The 19,940-nt window shown below is 46.9% G+C and overlaps 1 protein-coding gene across 10 annotated transcripts in view; it reads left to right on the forward strand.

Moving 5' to 3' along the window:
* TTC7B (tetratricopeptide repeat domain 7B) overlaps window positions 1-19,940 on the forward strand; it is a 276,535-nt gene that overhangs the window by 193,075 nt on the left and 63,520 nt on the right. For 5 of the 10 annotated variants that reach the window (XM_033191608.1, XM_033191609.1, XM_033191611.1 and 2 more), the window contains 4 exons: window positions 3,659-3,775; window positions 11,182-11,279; window positions 16,257-16,421; window positions 18,731-18,781. In XM_033191608.1, the coding sequence (XP_033047499.1) occupies window positions 3,659-3,775; window positions 11,182-11,279; window positions 16,257-16,421; window positions 18,731-18,781 (431 nt within the window). The remainder of the gene's footprint in view (window positions 1-3,658; window positions 3,776-11,181; window positions 11,280-16,256; window positions 16,422-18,730; window positions 18,782-19,940) is intronic. The other 5 variants (XM_033191610.1, XM_033191613.1, XM_033191616.1 and 2 more) reach the window with 2 other exon arrangements.

A 19,940-nucleotide genomic window follows, 5' to 3' on the forward strand; every position in this document is an offset into this window, starting at 1 on the left:
TGCCCATCGTCCCGGCCGTACCCGCGTGGCTTCTGCCCATCGTCCCGGCCGTACCCGCGTGGCTTCTGCCCATCGTCCCGGCCGTACCCGCGTGGCTTCTGCCCATCGTCCCGGCCGTACCCGCGTGGCTTCTGCCCATCGTCCCGGCCGTACCCGCGTGGCTTCTGCCCATCGTCCCGGCTGTACCCGCGTGGCTTCTGCCCATCGTCCCGGCTGTACCCGCGTGGCTTCTGCCCATCGTCCCGGCTGTACCCGCGTGGCTTCTGCCCATTGTCCCGGCTGTACCCGTGTGGCTTCTGCCCATTGTCTCGGCTGTACCCGTGTGGCTTCTGCCCATCGTCTCGGCTGTACCCGTGTGGCTTCTGCCCATCGTCCCGGCCGTACCCGCGTGGCCTCTGCCCATCATCCCAGCCATACCCAGGCAGCAGCTGGCAGGCTTTCCTCTTTGTCGCTGCTGTGTCCCTGGCTCTTTTTCTCTGCCAGCCTCTCTTCATGCTGTTCCTCTTGAGAGGTCCTCCAAGTGCTTTTTTCCATCGTTTGTGCTCAGCCACTCTACCATTGTTCTTCCTGTCTGGTTCTCTGAAATCCAAGCCCACACCTTTTCAACTCCATATCCTGAGTCAAGTGTTTGAAAGCTGTTATTTTATGTTAATTAGAAGTTCTTTTTCCAGCCAAGAAGGCTTGCCCAAAACTGTTCCCCCAAGCTGAGTCTTAGAGACACACTCTGGCATTCTCTCCTTTGGGTACAGTTAAAGGAATCACAGTTCTTTGCTGTTAGAGGCACCCTGCTGCCTGCTGTGGGGCAGGCACCTCCTCTGGGAGGCAGGCGCCCTTGGAGGAGAGTTCTTGGCATGGCCCCCAGAGAGCTCCAGCCTGTGCAGCACGTGCACGGCTTCCTGGACCCCCCCTCCCAGTCCTCCGTGGGGCCTCCCCTTGCCGCAATTGCTTGGCAACCATTCCTCGCCACCCTCGCTACCCAATGGTGACCTATTTGGCAGCTTCTCCTTCCTTTGTCAACTCTCTTAGTTGACCCCAGTTTGGTGGGAGATTCGGTGGAAAAGAATTCCCATCATGTTCTGGACTCGGGCAGGCTTCAGCAGGAGTCAGCTTCTGGTGTCTTTAAATCCCCCCAGAGGCACCCTGAGCGCCTGCCATCCCATTTAGGCAGTCTCGGTAAGGCTTCCAAAGCATTTCCGCTTCTTGAGATGTTTTTGAGCAGAAGCTGAGCCCTGTTCTCACATCTAGCCTCGCTCTTTATGCCCACCTGCTTGCAGATCAGGGACTACATCCCTCCCTTTCCCTGGCCCTCATCCCATCATTTCAGGCTTCTGCAAGCCCAGGCATGGGGAGGCCGCAGCCCTGGACCCACTGGGAGCACCACACCGCCCTGGACTTCCATCTGGAGGGGGTGCTGGGGGTGCTTGATGTGAACCTATCCCGAACTTGGGCCGTGATGGGTTAGGACCACTTTCATTCCACCTCTCACACACGAAAAAGAGACTTTCCTCCTCTAAGGTACCTTTGAATGAGGACCTCACATCATGCGGAGTGAAGGAGTTCTCCTGGATGTCTAACTGAAATCTCTAAAACACCTTGCTTTATCTTCTGTGGTTTATAGAAAAAGTAGTCGGTGAGTAAATGCTGATTTAAGGCCCATTGAATTCAGAGCACAGTTGTTGGACCTGGAGGTGAGGCTACAGAGAGGCAGAGAGAGATGTCAGGGCTCTTGTCCTCAGGGAGAAAATCACATCCAGAAAACAACCAGAGGGCACCAGAGCTTCGGTTTCCGTATCTGTTGAAGAGTGTCAGATACCACCTGCCTTGACAGCTTCTTCCGAGGACGCGACAACATGTGAAGTGCCGAACACAAGGCCTGGCACATGGGGTGCCTTCACTCAGCAGCGGCTCCTCCCTCTCTTTTTCTTCTTTTTATTATTAACAGCAAACATGAGCTAATATGGCACATACTGAGTAGAGAAGATAAAGACATAAAACGTGTATTGACAGAAGACTTACTTATTTAAGTGGGGTTCTAGCTGGGTTTGGGAAGAATCAAAGAAAGGTGTGCATGAGTGGAAGTTACAGTTGGGGACATGGAATGTGTAGCCATAGAGTTGTGCCAGAAAGGTAGCATTTGGCCTATATTGGCAGAAGTAAAGGGTCCAGTCGGATGAGATGGTGAAAGAAGAGTGGCTAGTTGGTGGAGTGCCTTAAAGGACGAGATACAGACCGGGCGTGGTGGCTCACGCCTGGAATCCCAGCACTTTGGGAGGCCGAGGTGGGCGGATCACGAGGTCAGGAGATCGACACCATCCTGGCTAACACGGTGAAACCCCGTCTCTACTAAAAATACAAAAAAATTATCTGGGCGTGGTGGCAGGTGCCTGTAGTCCCAGCTACTTGGGAGACTGAGGCAGGAGAATGGCGTGAACCCAGGAGGCGGAGCTTGCAGTGAGGCAAGATTGCAAGCAAGACTCCATCCTCAAAAAAAAAAAAAAAGGAGGTGGGAACAAAAATGATTTCTGGGGGCTGGGCACGTTGGCTCACGCCTATAATCCCAGCACTTTGGGAGGATCACGAGGTCAGGAGTTTGAGACCAGCCTGGCCAACATGGTGAAACCCTACCTCTACTAAAAATACAAAAATTAGCCGGATGTGGTGGCGGGCACCTGTAATCCCAGCTACTCAGGAGGCTGGGGCAGGAGAATCACTTGAACCCAGGAGGCAGAGGTTGCAGTGAGCCGAGATCATGCCACTGCACTCTAGCCTGAGTGACAGAGCAGGACTCCATCTTGGGGGAAAGAATGATTTTTGGAGATCTTTATAATAAGATGTGTGAGAGCTGGGTAAGTCAGGGGACAGGGAGAACACAAGGAAGGAAGCTGGGCTCATACTGGAACTTTTACTAGTGGTGACAAGTCCAAGGGTCAGGAGAGCTGATGTCTACAGGCACCTAGGCTGATGTCCGCAGAGAAATGTAAGTAGAATCTGGAAATGGCATTACCCTGAGGGGCTGCGAAAGAACATTCTGAGCTTAGTGCCCAGAAGGTCTGGATGGAGGGTCGAGCAGTTGATGGTAACAAAAAATAGGGAAGAGAGACCTAGGTGATTGCGGAAGGAGCCTTAGGCCCTCAGTAGCAGGCATGGGAAGATGCAGGAGCTCAGGGCCTGTGCCAGAGGCTGCCCTTCTTCATGGGACTTCCGTTCAGGCTTTTGAAGCTCACAGGACGGTGAGCATCATTGTGGAGGGTTATCTGTAGATATTTATATCAACTGAGTCATATCTCCTGTGTAATTCTGTAAATAAACCAAGTTCTCTTTTAATGAGTTTTTGAGGTTTCATAAATAAATTGGTTTGGTTCTAAAAAACATGCTTTTAGTAAATTCCCTGTGTTCTGAATAAAATTGGCCACTCTAATGCTTTCAGCCTGACCACAAATAGTCACGTCGTGCTTGCATTTGCCTTAGTGGCGAGACTTATGCAAAGTAACACCTTGAGCCAGGAGTTCTGGAATCCCGCTTTCCTTGGACCACACATGTGGATAGTTTCTGAAATGAGTACAGTTGCTTCTGGGTCTAAGCCCACTGCTTGTCTTGTTGGGATGGGGACTCTGTGGCTTGAGCCACAGTGTTTTCTCCCTTTGTCTCCCCACTGCAGACTACTGTTTTCCAAAGTGAAGTTGCAGTCCCTCTGCCGGGGCCCAGACGAGGCCCTCCTGACTTGTAAGCACATGCTGCAGATATGGAAATCCTGCTACAACCTCACCAACCCCAGGTAAGAGGCCAGCAGGGCCTGCTTTGCGTGGCTTTTGCATGGGTCCCTGCCTATCAGTGCCTTCTCTGATTGGCTTTCAGCAGGCATTAACTCTGTCACCCCTGTGCACCTCCAGGCCCCCAAAAGTGGCAGATGATAGCAGTGGAGCTTCACACTCCATGTTTAAGGTGCTGTTGTCCCAGTGGCTGATGAAGCCTCCAGATCCTGGGTTTCTTTTGCTTTCACTGCTGTAGTGACCCACTGGGCTCAATTCACAATGGATCTCTATCCAGTTTCTCTCTACCACCCGTTTACCTAACTCCTTTGACAAGTCTTATCTTTCTGATAATTTATGTATAGACCAGTCTCTTATGTGTTCCAGTTGGGGTTCCTGCAGTAATATTTAAAAGACCTGCACAGACAACAGGCTGCATGCTAGTGGCTATTAGCATGATAAAAGATCACTGTGAAAAAGTTAAAATCGTGACGCATACAACTATCAAATACACACATGTCAAAGATTTTATTTGCCTTATTAACTAATGCAGGAACCCGGAAAATGTTAAGACCTAGTCACAGAAGAGTCTGAAGAACAGATACTCATAGGCAGGAATGCTGAATGATTTGCAAGTAGATACAAAAACAACATCCTGTAAGACAATGAAAGATACCGTTTGGGGTTCTTTACTACAGGGTGACATCAATTGTCTCTCCCCCCAAACAAAATTCACTTGCCTTAGTATCAGTTTTCTGCAGGTTAATTTCTACCCCTACAGAGCTGTAAAGTAGCTCAGCCAATGGGAAGTGAGTCAACAGTGCCTGCCCCTTTAGAGTCAGATAACCCCAGGAAGGTCTGCTGGTCAACCCCCCGCATTCCACGGACGGACACCCAATAACCTATTTGCCCATTTCCAAGTCTTGCACAGTTTCTCTTGCATGTGTTTAGATTAGTAAGTGAAGGAAGTCATGTAATGAGAAGGGATGTAATGATTCAAGTGAATTCACACAATTGCTCATACACTCAGAGTATTTTTTACCTTCCTAGCAAGGTGTCTGTGCAACTGATATCATGCTTTTAAGAGTCAGGGACCTAAAAACGTGTCACCTAAAATGTAAATGAGTACTAAGGGTGAGGTAGGCAGTGGGCTGGTGGCCGTGGTCTGCAGAGACCAGCAGGGAGGGAGGGCTACGGAAGCAGCAGAACAGAGATGGGGTTCCCTGTGAGATTTTGCTTTACAAACGTTTCTGCAGTTTAAAAAAAATGTTCAAAGTCAGGGCCCTGTTAAGGGGATGGACCCCCTGGAAACTGACAGACAGACCTGTGACCCCAGGCCCTGTGGGCAGTGTACCTGGAAGGAAGAGAACTCTGCCTGGAAAGCCATGTACTGTCCAGCCCCTGCCTCCCCGCTCCGCAAGCAGCCCCAAGTCCCCCGCCGGGTCCCCCCATTCAAGCTGGGAGTCCCCTTCCCAGGCCCAGGAATGACACAGCGCTGTGCTGCCAGGCGCACCCGCCCTTCGCTTGGTGAAAGGTAATCATGAGACTGGCCTCTTCCCTTTTGTGGATATGTTCTCAAAATAAAGATCATTTTAATTTTTTAAAAATTCTACATTTCTAAGTCTGGAAGCAAAAATAGAAACTGTCCATATTTATCTCCCCCGAAAGCCCCCACTGCTGGCCTATGAAATCTTCAGGATTTGGGGGAGTCTGCCTCCGAACCAGCTAGCGGGAGATGCTGCCCAGGCAGGTTGCCTCGGCGCCAGAGCGCGTTCCTTTGCCTGTACCCCCTTTAGAAATGAAAAAATAAACCCATCAGCTTCGTGTTGCCAATTTCCCCTCAGTTCCCCACACCTCTCCCACCTCCCCACATTCCCTCCCACTTAGCAACCAAGAATATTGAATGTGAGGAGAAAAAAAATAGCAGAATTGGAAAGCTTTTTAAAAATACTTAACCAAATGCCTGGGCTGTGTCCATACTTCCTCCGTTTCCTGAAGGTTCCTTCAGGGCCAGAGTGGGGAGGACCCTGGCTCCAGGCAGTGTCTGGTGGGGACTGGCGGATGGGGTGGGCGGTAGAGGCCCCACCGGTCACTCAGAATTCCCCCTCCAGCTCCCCACAAAGCCTTGAGGGAGGGGTGGTGAATCGCACAGCCCCTTAGTAAGGAGTGTCCTGTCTGGTCTTTTAACTTGATTTTCTCTGGGATAGAAATAAATGTGTCTCCTGTAGCCTTTATCATTGTGTAAATGCAGTCATCCCCTCCAGCCTGCTCAGGAAGAGGTGACTCTGGCAACAGAATCCTGAAGGAAGGGCTGTGTCTTTCAGGGGACACACACCTTGCAGCGCTCCGGAGTGGGGCCACTGCGGCTCCGGCAGCCTAGCGGCTGGGATCAGGGCATACAGGGTTTTAGAGGAGGGTGGAATCACATGAACAAGCACCTAAGAATCATGCCTTCTTTAAAATAAAATGAAAACTGAGCAGAAAGCGTTTTGGCTTCTCCCCGGAGCCGGTCCGTGCTGACACCCGGCTTCCTTGCTTCTGAGCATGCTGGGCTTGTTGTGGGCCCTCTGCTCGACCTGCCAGTTCCCCAGTCTTCCCCACCTCCTTCCAGATCCACCCCAGGCTCTGCACAGGCCTCCAGGGCAGTGAGACGAGGAAGACGTGGGCAGTAGCAGGGAATGAGTGGCCAAATTGAGAACAGACCCTAGCTTCTAGCTTCGTATTCTCAGCAACCCATTCCCTCTTCTCAACTTTTGCTTAAAGAGGGGAAAAAAATGACACTGAGCTAGTCGCTAAACTGAGCATTGGAAAACTTGCAAACAGTGTTCCACCTGCAGTTGGAGATGCGTCTCTTGCTGTGAGCAAAATGGTGGGCGGCATTCTCTTACATTTGGCGAGGTGTTTGTCATTTCCGAAGCCTGGATTCTATTTCCCTCGGTCTGCAGTTTTGCTTGCAGTTAGGATAGAAATCTGTTTCATGCTTTGTCTCCTCTCTCTGGGTGACGCGTAAGGCTCCCTCAGTCCTTGTGCATGTTGACCTGGCCACTCAAGACAGTGTGAATTCTGACTAGAATCTCACCAGAAGGTCCCAGCAGGCTCTCTGAACTGAATCTCAGAGCATTTCAGCCAGGGATGGTAATAACCGTGTTTCTTGAACCTTCTCCGTGCCAGCACTGTACTAGGCCATTGATGTGTTATCTTCCATCCCTACATTAGCCTTGCAAGATAGCTACCATTACTTCCATTTTACAGAAAATAAAATTGAAGATGAAAGTGGCTAAATAACTCGCCTAAGTTTTTCCAATTGAATATGTAGCAGAACAGTGATTCAGCCCCAGGCCTAACATCAAAGCTCTCTCCACAATGCTGCCTCTCTTGAGCTGACAACCAGTTTCTTTTCATTTTTTACTGTTAACCACTTCTTTCCCCCTCTTGTCACTGCTACTAGACCCATCTCCATCATGTACCCATGAGGTGACATCTGCAGGTGATTCAAAGTCCTGTTTCAGTTACTTGCCAACAAACAGCATTTAAACACACATGTACTCACATTCACATTTTTTTGCTCTAACCTCAGTTAGGAGTCAGAGATCCCATTTCATCCTTACAGTCACCAGCATTTGGGTGGAACTTTTCTTTTTATAAAGCATATCCTCATTCCATCTTTGAAGCAGCCCCATAAAATGGGCAAAAGTCATATGATCTCATACCCATTTTACTGATGAGACCATTGAGGCTCCGGGATATTGGGAACTTACCTTGACTCTTATAATCCAGGCCTCCAAAAACAGAAGTTCCTCTCCCATCTGCCCTGTTCTGGTTCCCTAGCCGAGGCCCTTCTTTTAGGTGCAATATTTACTGTGTGCCAGGCACTATTCCAGGAGTTGGGAAGAGGCTCAGCTGAGAAAGAGCTCCAGGGTTCTGACTCTGAGCCCATCCCACCACCACCAAGCCTCTTGTGTTTAACCTCCGTGTGGCTGTGGAAGATACAGGATTTCCAAGAGAGGCTTCTAATGGCCAGTATAACTTTAACTCTCATTACAATTCAGTGGTTATAGGGAATAGAAGTCCCTGCATGTGTGCATCTACACATGTGGGCATCCCCTACTTACATACTGTGGATTTGGGGTCCTTCCCATTTCCTCTCCCTCTACCACCAGCACTCACCAGGAATAGTTTTCTCTCCCTGCCTCCCTCCTTGGGAAGTGCTCCTGGCAGTCTAAGGGCCTGGCAGAGAAGAGGCGAGGTGACTGGGCTATGAGGAGGAAATGGGTGGTTCACAGAAGTGCCCCAGCAGATGTGTCCCAGAGGGAGAGAGGAAGGTGACTTTCCAGCTTGCCTGAGAGACTGGCCAGAGCGAGCAAGTTACGGAGACTCAGGGTTGCTCAAGGCCTCTCCTTGCCCCTTGTCCGGTATTCTAGGGGTCAAATGTAAATCTTGATTGGTGAAGGCTCTGTACCATGTAAATGAAGAACTAAAAATTGCTTCAAGCATCCAGTAAAATTCCTAATAGGTCACAAATACCTAATTATTTTTAATTTTTTTATTTTTTATTTTTTATTTTTTTTTTGAGACAGTCTCACTCTGTCACCCAGACTGAAGTGCCGTGGCATGATCATAGCTCACTGCAGTCTGTCTCCCAGGCTGAAGCCATCCTCTTGCCTCAGCCTCTCAGATAGCTGGGGTGACAGGTGCACACCACCACGCCTGACTTATTTTTTTACTTTTAATAAAGATGAAGTCTTGCTATGTTGCCCAGGCTGATCTTGAACTCCTGAGCTCAAGCTATCCTCCTGTCTCAGCCTCCCAAAGTGCTGAGGTTACAGGCATGAAACACTGTGCCCAGCCCTAATTATTTTTAGAGAGAAAACATTCAATGTGGAAACAAAAGCATCTCTATGTTGAATAGTTGATTGTTGCTCACACCCTGTGTTCAGAAGGAACGAAGGCAGACACGCTAAGGATGTAACTGAACGCCGTTTCCCAGCTGGTGGAGGGAATGTGGATCCCGTGCCATTGTCAGGGGGTGAGGTTCAAAATTCAGATGATGGCTTTGTTTGGGGTTTCTAACATTTTAACTCAGCTTCCCCGTACCTCCTACAATTGCACCAGAAACCTAGGGATAAGTTGGCTGCAGGAATTGACTGGCCATATTAACCTCAGATGTGTGTTGTAGGTATGTGGTTTTATACATACCTGGCATGTACCTAAAAGTTGTAAGTCTTCACAATGCTCCATCTATGTGACCTTATGTCATCCTCACACAGTTCTGTGTAGGACAACAATCCTTATCTTCATCTGATCAGGGAAGTCAGTGAGGCACAGGGAAAGCTGCCTTTTGCCCAAAGTGACCTCCTCATTAGTGACAGCACCGAAACATGGTGAGATGGGAAGCCTGGAAGATGAGAATGTCTGAAACAAACCTCAGATTCAGACCCCCAGAAACCCAGGCAAATCCTTCCTTTGTGATGCCAGTACCTCATCGCGTGTCTTGGAATCCCCAAGATGGTGAATAATATGCCATCATTTCACTGTATTTTGAGACAAATCTTCTGAAAAACTCCTAAGTGGGTTGCCATTGCGATATTCAGATAATGCACTTAGGAGTATTTATGTGAAAAATGCTACCAGGACAGACCTGCGCTAGAAATATTCAGTCAGTGTTGTGACGAATGGAAATTTGCGTGTACTTTCATGTTGTCTTCTGTTCAGAGACGTGTATTGTTTCTCAGTTACAGAAACAATTAAAAGAGCAGTTTCCAAAAAACATGTCTGAGATGAGGTAATAAGTATAGGCTGACAAACAGTCTGTCCTGAAGGAAGTTTCCTTCTGCTTCCTGTGGATTTCTCTAATATAGTTAGAGAAATCGCTGGATGTGGAAATTGCAGCCTGCAAACTGTATTAAGTTTCATGCCAAATCTTGTTTGTACTGCTTTAGCAACAGCTGCCTAAAGGAAGGAAATTGTGTCCCTTTATTGTAGAATCTGAACTTCTTCACAACAAAAAATCACTCTTAAAGCCCCCAGATTGGAAAAGAAAAGATTCAAAGAAAAGTATTGAAGATTCAAACTTCAAGAGACAGATGCGATTCTTTTTGGAGCTGCTTTGATAGGATATCATGATACAGGAAAAAAGCAATAGTGTTTACCTACAAGCTTCCCAGAATTTAAAAAAGAAATCCATATTGGCTGAGATCCCTTAACTGTTTCCCAGTTAGGCCCGCTGTGGTCTCCCGTGTGGCATTACCAGGTGAACAATGCCAAGCCTGTTTTGTAGACACAAGCTGGAGAGGGGACTCAGCAGAGATGGACAGTGCAGGAAGCTGGTAGGAGTGGTGTTACGGAGGCTGCCACCAAAACCCTGCCATGTTCTCTCCCAGTCCCTGTATATCCCTAGCAGCCAGCTTTCTCCAGCTTAGGAACACTAGACAGGGCTCGTACACCAGCAGGAAAGTTAACCACACGATGTAGCACAGAGGCCTACATTCTGGGGACCCTGAGGAGCACATGACTGTGATCACGGTCAGAAAGGGGGGTCAGGGGTCCTTGAATCCAGCAGCTGCATCTGAGGAGCTGTGAAAAATGTCGACCAGCCCAGGAGTTTTGATTTGTTCAGTCCACAGTGGGACCTAGGTGTCTGTTGTTTAGAGATGTCCTGGGTGATCTTCACATGCAGCCTGGGTTTAGAAGCACGGGTGTGGAGCGTTGGTTCATGAAGACAACTCTTCATGGATGGCGTGTTCATGGACTCACTTGCTGAGACTTCACTTTCTTTTTTTTTTTTTTTTTTTTTTTTTTTGAGACGGAGTCTTGCTCTGCCGCCCAGGCTGGAGTGCAGTGGCCGGATATCAGCTCACTGCAAGCTCCGCCTCCCGGGTTTACGCCATTCTCCTGCCTCAGCCTCCCGAGTAGCTGGGACTACAGGCGCCCGCCACCTCGCCCGGCTAGTTTTTTGTATTTTTTTAGTAGAGACGGGGTTTCACCGTGTTAGCCAGGATGGTCTCGATCTCCTGACCTCGTGATCCACCCGTCTCGGCCTCCCAAAGTGCTGGGATTACAGGCTTGAGCCACCGCGCCCGGCCGAGACTTCACTTTCTAAGGTTGCTAATGCCAATCAGTTTCCCCTTGTAAGGTGGATGGAAAACGAAGCTTGAATTTTCATTTTTGTGTCTTCTAATGACACAAAGGAGGCCAAAATTAGCCAGGGTCTGTGGGTGTGGTTTATGCCCTGTTTGTGATCGTGAACACTGAAAGGAATCCCAGCTCAGGCCGAGCCAGGAAGCAGGATGCCTCCTTCATAAGAAAGATGCTGAAGAGCGTAAAAACCGCACAGAAGGTATTCACTGGCCTTCAGGAGTCGGTACAGGTTGCCTCTCTTTCCTTCCCTCCTCCCACCTTGCAGGTGACTGACATTTGTAGCTGTGTTTTGCAGTGATTCTGGACGTGGGAGCAGCCTCTTAGATAGAACCATTGCTGACAGACGACAGCTTAATACAATTACTTTGCCAGACTTCAGCGATCCCGAGACAGGTGAGAATAAAGAGCCAGAGGGGACGAAATGGTGTCATGGAGAATGTGGGGGCCTGGGACTGAGTGACATGGGGTGAGACTGATTGGGTTGGGGTTGGAAAAATTTCTCGCACAAATAGTTTAAACACTCGATCGAGGTGCATTTCTCCAGTGTTTTTCTCAAGTGTTTGTTCGTGGTGGGGCCAGTCGTGTGGTTTCCCCAGCCCACTGCTTTGAAATCGGTTTCCCCCTTTGCTCTTGGAACTTAAAGTTTGAAACTAAAATGAGGTGGTTTCTGTCCCCATCAGGTTTCCCCTCTGCTTCCCTGTGTCTCCCTCTCGCTTTGGGTTTCAGACCTCGCTGAACGCAAGGTTTGCTTTCTAATCAGTTGCACATATAAACACACATACACCCAGCACAGGACCTCATAAGGTGGCAGGTGGGTTCCACTGTCCCCACGCAGAGGCCCGAGGTGCTTCCTGCCTATGAGCAAACCTGCACACCTCGTTGTGTGTGTGTTCCACATTCGCCTGAGTACAGGGGAGTGAGTCCACCTGTGCAGACCCCACAACGGTGACCCAGGTGAAGTGTCCCTTACCTGAAATGCCCAGGGCCAGAAGTGTGTTGGGTTCGGGAATATTTACATAAGCATAATGAGATATCCTGGGATCGCACCCAAGTCTGAACACAAAGTCCATTTCTGTTTCATATACACCTATACACAGAGCCTAATTTTAGGCAATTTTATACAATATTTTAAAGAATTTTGTTCATGAGACAAAGTTTTGACTGCATTTTGACTGTGGCCCATCAGATGAAGTCAGGTGCGGAATTTTCCACTTGTGTCGTATCAACACTCAGAAACATCTGGATTTTAGAGCATTTCAGATTTTGAATTTTCAGATTAGGGACGCTCAACCTGTACCAACGATTCAGTGGTAACCTGGGTGACTTGACAGACCCACAAAACACATAGATCTGCTCTTCTTTGAGCCTCAAAAATCATTCTAGAGCATCATTTGGAACCTGCTCCTGTTCCTTCTCCCCCACCCACAGGGGACTGTGTACAGCCTAATCTCTACCTGGGTATGTCTGGTCTTTTATGGGCTGGCTGTATGAAAGGGACCACGAGGTTGTTTTTTTGTCCTTGTGCCACATCCCAGGTCCTGCCAGAACCTTTCCAAAGAAAGCCCGAGAGCAGCTCTGGGTCCTGCGCTGCCAGGGCTTGTCCCTTGGAAAAACCTATCCAGGTGGGCTGAGAGGGATAGGGCCTTCGGGAGCCACATGTGATGCTCAAGCCAGGCCCACCCCCACAGCTGCCTTGCAGACTGCATATCTGCCCTAGGCTCCCTTCTACCAAATTTAAAGTCAGCTTGAGAAATCAGATCCAAAGGTCCTGCGACTCCTGGGTCAAAAGATTTTTGGGTGCTGGAAGCAGCACAAATCATAAATTGGTGCAGTTTAATCTGGCTTGCAGCTGCTGCTTAAAATGTGGACTGAGCCATGGAGAAACTCACCCCCTGGAGTGGCCTGACCACTCTCCAGACAGGTCAGCGGTCGTTGGTGGGCTTAGACTGCACACCAGGCAGAGACCCTGGCTGGAATAGCACAGCAGAGTTCTGCCTCATCACAGCTCCTGCTGAGGCACCTGTCTAGGCTCTGTCATTGTAGGAAAGAGGTCAGGCTGTCAGGACTAGCCACTGCAAGGTGAGGCTCAGACACAGGGAATAAGAGGAAGTGAAACTCACTATAGCACCAGCAGCAATTTCAGCTGATTGAAAACAGCTGCTGTGGCTACCCAGCGCTGTCTCCCCGCTTTTCTCCCTCCTGAGTATCCTGTGAGAACAGCCACACTAAATTCAGACCCCCTTTCCTTCCAGCTGGCCTGGACCTTAATTTCCCTGGAAGTCCCAAGACTTTAATGCCACATCACATTGAGAACAGATAGTGTCAGAAAATACATGAGGTCCTTGTTATTCATTCTTCCCATTGCCCCTTGGGACATTGCCCCTAGTGTGCCTGAGAGTCTCTCTCTCCAGATTCAGCTTTCTCAGATGCCACGGTGTTTAGGGAAGATGTGCCTGTGTGACACAGTCTGGGGTGTCACTGCCCTGGATTGGGCCTGGCCCCCGGGTCTTCCTCCTCCCCCTCTGCTTATTGGTACTGATGCAGTCAGTCTCTCAGGTGGGCCACCATCCATTTCCGGAGAGCCTAGGTGTTTGGAGTCAGGACTGTGGGCTCCTATGCCCTTCCTCAACAACAGGGGGAAGCCACAGCCTCCCAGGCACTGCCACAGATGGTTTCATTGTCGAGTCATCCACGAGAGTCCCTCTGAGACTCCTGCCACCACCCTACACCACCCCCCACCCAACCAGGCAGCTGCAAAAGACTGATTTGCACACCAGCAATTTAACCAAGAGACCAGGGAATTAGAAAAATGGAAGGCCATTTTAGGAGGCCTTATCATTTGTAAACGAGGGTAAAACATTCTGAAATGACACTGTAAATCAAAGAAACTTACACATTGGGAAGGCTTGCTTTAAAATGGGGAAAAATGCCTCCACCTTGATTAATAGAGCCCAACTGCTTGTGGTTCAGCTCATGGTGCAGTCACAGAACGGGCAGATGTTCTCATTCACACACCTGTGTGGAGAGCCCGCCTTGCGAACCACCCACAGATTTTTTATTTCCTTCACCTTGATTTGATTTGAAGAGGAAATACATTTACATAATTCAAAAGCTAAAAACTAATTCACAAGGTGCTGTACAGAAGTTTGGCTTCCATCCCTGCCCGTCCATCTTATTTGTTCCTAAAGAGAACCGTTTTTATTAGCTTTTTGTTTATGCTTCCAGTATTTTTTCATGCAAACAAGCATATATATCATTTCCCCTGCCCCTTTCCATAAACGACCACACTATATATGCTTTTGAGCACCTGCCATTTTGCACTTCACAGCATATCTGAAGATGCCTCCATATCCATCCGTGGAGAATTTCCTTATTCTTTTTTACAGTCATATAGTATTCCATGACACATGGATTTTACTTTCTGGATTCTTATCCATCCAGCATGACCACAGTCATTTTTCCTCCCTTTGCCTTTGAACAGTTTTCATGTGCTAAAGGAGCCTGGCTAATTTTGAATATCCAGTGCAGCACTGCCCATCTAGAAAAGCAACTGGGCTATAGAGGAAAAGAGAAAAGGACCTTATCCGAGGTCAGAATGGTTCCCAGTGAAACAGAAGTGACCCTGAGATCAAATGTGGCCTGGGAGAACCCAGCCCTGGCGGGTGGCAGCTCATCAGCACCATGCCCAACACTTCACTGCTTTTCTAAATCCCCTTTAAAGGGCACAGGCGTCCGACACGAGCAGAGCCCTGCCGTGTTAGAATCCGTGAGGGTGCACAGCCACAGCCACAGTGAACTTCCGCTGTCGAGATCCTGCCAACCCTGGGGCACAGGCCCAGGATCACCCACTGTGCAGGCAGATTCCTCTGTGAGGCCTCAAGTCCTCTTGGATCTGTTTTGTTTTGTTTTTTGTTTTCCCCCAGAACTAAATTTATTTTCTTTTTCTGTTTTTTCATTTCTATTATGGAAAAATTTCTAATATGCCAGAACAGAGATACTAATATTCCCATTACCCACCAGTGAGTTTTAGCAATCAGCATTCTCATTTGATCTCTCTCTCCTGTCCCATACTTGCTTTTCCTAGAGTATTTTAAGGCAAGTCCCTAATATCCTATTTTGCCTGTTAAAATTTCAGGATATATGTCTAACTGATAAGAGCTTAAAAATATATAAAAACTACAATACTGTTATTATATATCCTGGGTCCTTATACAGTACAGCCTCAGTGTTCATGATTTTGGAAGTAGTTAATTAACTGGAATACGGTTTCCTACCTCTGAAATTGTCCACATGCAGAGCTGTGGAATAACATGAGGAGTCACCCATGTCCATAAGCTTTGAACTGGCCAAGTCCACTGTAGCTAATAGAGTGGAATTTTGTTTCATTAAGCGGACATGTCAAACTAAAATAACCCCCCCTTACAGAACATGACTTCCCCTTGGGTATCACTTGGGCATCCCTTCCTCCAGCCTCTGTCATCTCATAGGTCCCAGCCAGTAAAAGAGGACTCAAATAGAGTGACAGTCTTTACTTTGAAGCGCTGAGTCATTATCTTTTCTTTGGAATAAGTTGGTAGTTCCTTAAATAGAGAATGAAAAAAATATATATTTTCTTCCTTTGCCTTTAAAACAGGATGTAGGGTAAGGCGATTTATCTTTAATAATTGGTAGATATCAACAAATACCTAGCCAAAGCAAAATAAGTCTTTTAACTTGAAAGTGTGATCCACTTTGTTTGGGTAAATTTCTTATTGCAGCTGCGGTGGTCTCCCCATTGCCATGTGTTCCTCCAGCTATAAGACATGAAGGCAGCCATACTGGCTTTTTTCCCCAAAGTGCCCAACCAGCACACCCAACCATAGACCACCCCAGAAAGCTTAGCACCCCCTTGTCATAATGCTGGGACCATGACATAGTGTTGCACCTCGGTACTCTGCACCTTGGAAAACCTTATTTTCAAGTAAACTGTATATAAGTGCTTCTCATAAAAAACAAATCCATGTAAAGTCAAGTCCTAACCCATTCCAGATGAAAAGCAAATTGTTTCCTCTAGAATGTTCTGGATATTGTAGGCTAAAGATGTATTATTTTCAGCAGATCACACTGCTGAATCTGTGCCCAGGTAAATCTTGAGTTATTTTTATTCGATGGTGCTGTTGTGGACCAACTAAATAACCAGCGGAAAAACAAATTTGTTTTCTTCGAAAAGCACTTGTATTCTATTGTCAAGTAGAGGAATGATCGTGTATTACATGACCTCATTTTCTTTGCAGCTTATGTGAGTATATTAAAAGCGAGTTTATTTTTTTCTTTGTGTTTCTAAAGTTTTTTTTTTTGCCTTTACCCTTTTTTTCTCTTTCACTCTTTTAGTGTCAGATTCCTCCTCCTCCTCCTCTCCTCTTTCAAGAACCGAATCTCCTCTCCACCTGTTTGTGTCTTCTCATCTTCATTCTCATCCCAAACCCGATACCTTTGTGTGGTCCCCTGCAGCTCATTCATTCAGTGACGCAGGTCCCCGCCGGGAACCCTCTCTCTGTAAACATGGTTTTTCCTTTCTTGTGAGACCTACTTCATTTGCCTGTTTTACCTTCTGATAATCTTCCTAACTGATAAGCTGGAGAGGAAACGTCTTCAGACTTGTCAGAGAGAAATCTTGCTCACTGGAAAATCCAAAACTGTTTGGGCAGAAGGAAACCTGAGATTGCAGGCATTGGAGCCCATGTTCCAACCTCCTCTTTGCAAAGTAAAGGAAACCTTCTGGGCAGGACAGATAGAAGCTTTTCTAGAATATCGCCTCTAATTCTTGGGCCCTTCCATGCTTTCCTGGAGTTGATATAAATGCATAAAAAATTAATCCTATTAAAAGGCAAATTACAACATTTCGCAAGTAATAATTTAATCCTAAAAACTCCTGTTTTCAATTTAGAAATGAATTCAACCAGTGTATAATGACCAAGGCCGTATTCTAAGGATCAGGGCCACAGCCCTCTCAATGTGTGGTTCTCAAACTTTGCCATGCATTAAAACCACACAGAGAACCTTTAAAGCAGCGGATCCCTTGGTCCCCACCCCCAACTTTATATTCACTAGGCCTGAGGTGGGGCCTGGGAATCTGGATTTATAAATTACTCCCCTGTGATTCCAATGCCAGTGGGTTTTAGACCACATTTTGAGAAGCAGTGCTGTAAACTGTTTTCCATTAGCAGTGAAGGAAAATGCGGGGTTTGTGTTGTGAAACCGTGCGGAGAAATTGAACAGTATTTTAGTCTAATCTTGCTTTTAGATAACACAGAAATTTTGAAAGTCAGCTTTAGAGAGTTCCACAACCTGTCCATGAACAGCAACAAGAAAGATCCCTGTGTGAAAATGAACACTGGTTGGTAAAACCTTAAATGGGACCTAAATATGAATCTGACCCGGGGAGTCCGTCCTTGTTTTCTTTTGCTCATTTATTTAATGTTCACTGCCAGCACTGCCAGAAAATTTAATCTCTATATCTCTGATTTATAAGGGCTCATCTTTGTTCCAAATGCCCAGTTATATGCTGAACAAAAGCTCTTAAGGGGAACTGCTGCCAGAAAGAACCACTTTCTCTAATGTGCACATCTTTCGGATGGCTCACCCGCTGTGTTCAGCTCTCACACACACAAAGCCAGGGCAGAAATTAGATTACCATTTAAAATAAACCATCCACGCCGAGAAGCCCGCTGACCGTACTTATCTGCATATTAAGTGTTCTGAACTTTGTTTTAATGGCAATCCCAGTTTTATGAAATGGAAGATGAAGATACTGTTTAAACACCATGTATGTTGTTTTTAATTCATTTCTTTAAAAAGGCATTTTCTCTTAATACAATGCCTACTGGCAATTGCCAACTTCGATTTTTTCCAGAAAAATTCTTTACATTGACTTTTGTTGAGTTTATTGTCTGAAAATGAGATCTTTCCATTCTAGAATAACATGGTATGTTCCCACTGCCCCATCCACTCTTTTCTGCACAATAGACCCACCTGCCCATATTTATCGTGTTGCATCCTGGGAGCCCTGTGCTCCTGTAAGCCTTTGAAGACTAAAGTGCCGACTCTCCACGGGAGGCACTTTATATCTGATTAATCAGTGACTTTCTGGGGTGATGAGCACCCACTGGGCTTTCTGCTGAATGGAGTGTGTCCCGGGCAGTGCTCAGTTGCTTGTTCTTAAGAAGCTGCAGTCATCTTTCCATCCTCAGGGAGTGTCTGGCCAGTAACCAGGTGTTTCAACTGAGACTGAAGCTCTCGAGAATCCACCCCTCCCGTAGAGTCAGCATTTAGTTAGAGAGGGGAAAACATACTGACGAATGTAGAATTTCTTAATTAAAATTTAATGATTTTAAGTCCTAACTTTTCCATTAGGACAAGCAGATAGTCAAGCCCTGAAGTTTTATGAATTTCTCCCTCCAACCCTTTGACTTCGTAGAAGGGAAAATTAGCCCAACCCTACAAACCACTGGAGTCATGATTAGGGTTAATGTGTGGAAAGACCCAAAACCTGCTCGTTTGATTCTTTTTCCCTTCCTTTTGGAATTTCCTGCTCTGGAAACAAAATACATTGCATGAATGGGTCAGCTTTCATGTGCTGGGTGAACATTTAAGTGGATAGGGGAATGCCCAGTTGGTCTTTCTTTGATTAAAAAAAAAAGTTAGTGGAAAAATGTGTGCCACTCTTGAATGGAAATATGATTCTAGACAGCCAGACTTACAGTTGGAAGGTTATTAGAACTCTGTTCGCTTTTTTAGCCTTAATTTTGATTTTTCAAATGTTTTGTTTCTTGGTTTTAATTTTTGGTTTGATCTGTTGTTCCAAGGCAACTCTCCAGAAGCATACTTTCATGGTTTTCCTTCCCTTTTTTCAGTTAGTAAGTAGTTTACCAATCTATTAATCCTTCCGAGGGCCTCCAGAATCACACTCCCCCCACCATGGAATGTGCATTGTGGTTGTTGAGCGCTGAGAATGCTGAGATGACGTGGACATCCCTCTGCCACCTGCCTGCCCACTCTGCCACCTGGAGCCTATCCCTCCTGAGAGCCTCATGCATTCAGCGCAGCTTGGGTTTATATATGAGGAGGCAGTATTGATCTGAGAAGGACTACAAAAGAAGGCATTGCAGGGAAAAGGGCCAACTCTGGGTGTGCAGTGGGTGGATGAGAAGCACTCCTGGCACTGATTGGAAGCATGAGATGCCCCGCCTTCCCAAGACAGGTGGCCAGTAAATTTTAGGTAGAGGGAACCAGTTGGATCTTGAAATTTCTGTAATTAATCCAACCTTTATTGTTCATAGGAGAGCAATTCTAACTGTTAATTTTTCTGAAAATAAGCAGACATCGTAAAACTTAAAACTGTATCTACCAAAATTTAAAGGAATTGCTTAATTCCCTGGATGTAGGATCAGTGCTTTTTTTTTTTTTTCTTTTTTTTCTTTTTTTCTTTTTGAGACAAGGTCTCACTCAGTAGATCAGGCTGGAGTGCAGTGACACAATTACAGCTCACTGAAGCCTGGAACTCCAGGGCTCAAGCTAGCCTCCCACTTTGGCGTCTTCAGCAGCTGGGACACCAGGCACACGCCATCACACCCAGCTAATTTTTAAATTTTTAGCAGAGAGGAGGCCTCACTGTGTTGCCCAGGCTGGTTTCCAACTCCTGGACTCAAGCAATCCTCCCACCTCGGCCTCCCAAAGTGCTGGGATTACAGGCGTGAGCCATCATGCCCCGCCTAACAGTGCTTTTGGCGGTGTTTAAGTCATTAGTGAATTGTCACATTTTCCAAAGGATGTTTCTTAGACCACTGATTCTCTTTGGTCAAATATATTTGGACGATAGTCCGTCTCCTGCCTAGTGCTTCATAGTTCACCTTAACCACGTTAAATGTTCTGAGAAGTCTCGCACTTTGACCCAGTGTTCCCAAGCTAATTTAATCATTTTTTCCACCCTAGGAAATCATTGTTCCATGGATTGTATTTGGGGAAATGCTGGTGGATATGGGGATCCAGTGCATTTGAATGATCGGAGCCTTTAGC

Source organism: Trachypithecus francoisi, unplaced genomic scaffold, assembly GCF_009764315.1.
Source record: "Trachypithecus francoisi isolate TF-2019V2 unplaced genomic scaffold, Tfra_2.0 Lachesis_group3, whole genome shotgun sequence".
NCBI lineage: Eukaryota > Metazoa > Chordata > Mammalia > Primates > Cercopithecidae > Trachypithecus > Trachypithecus francoisi.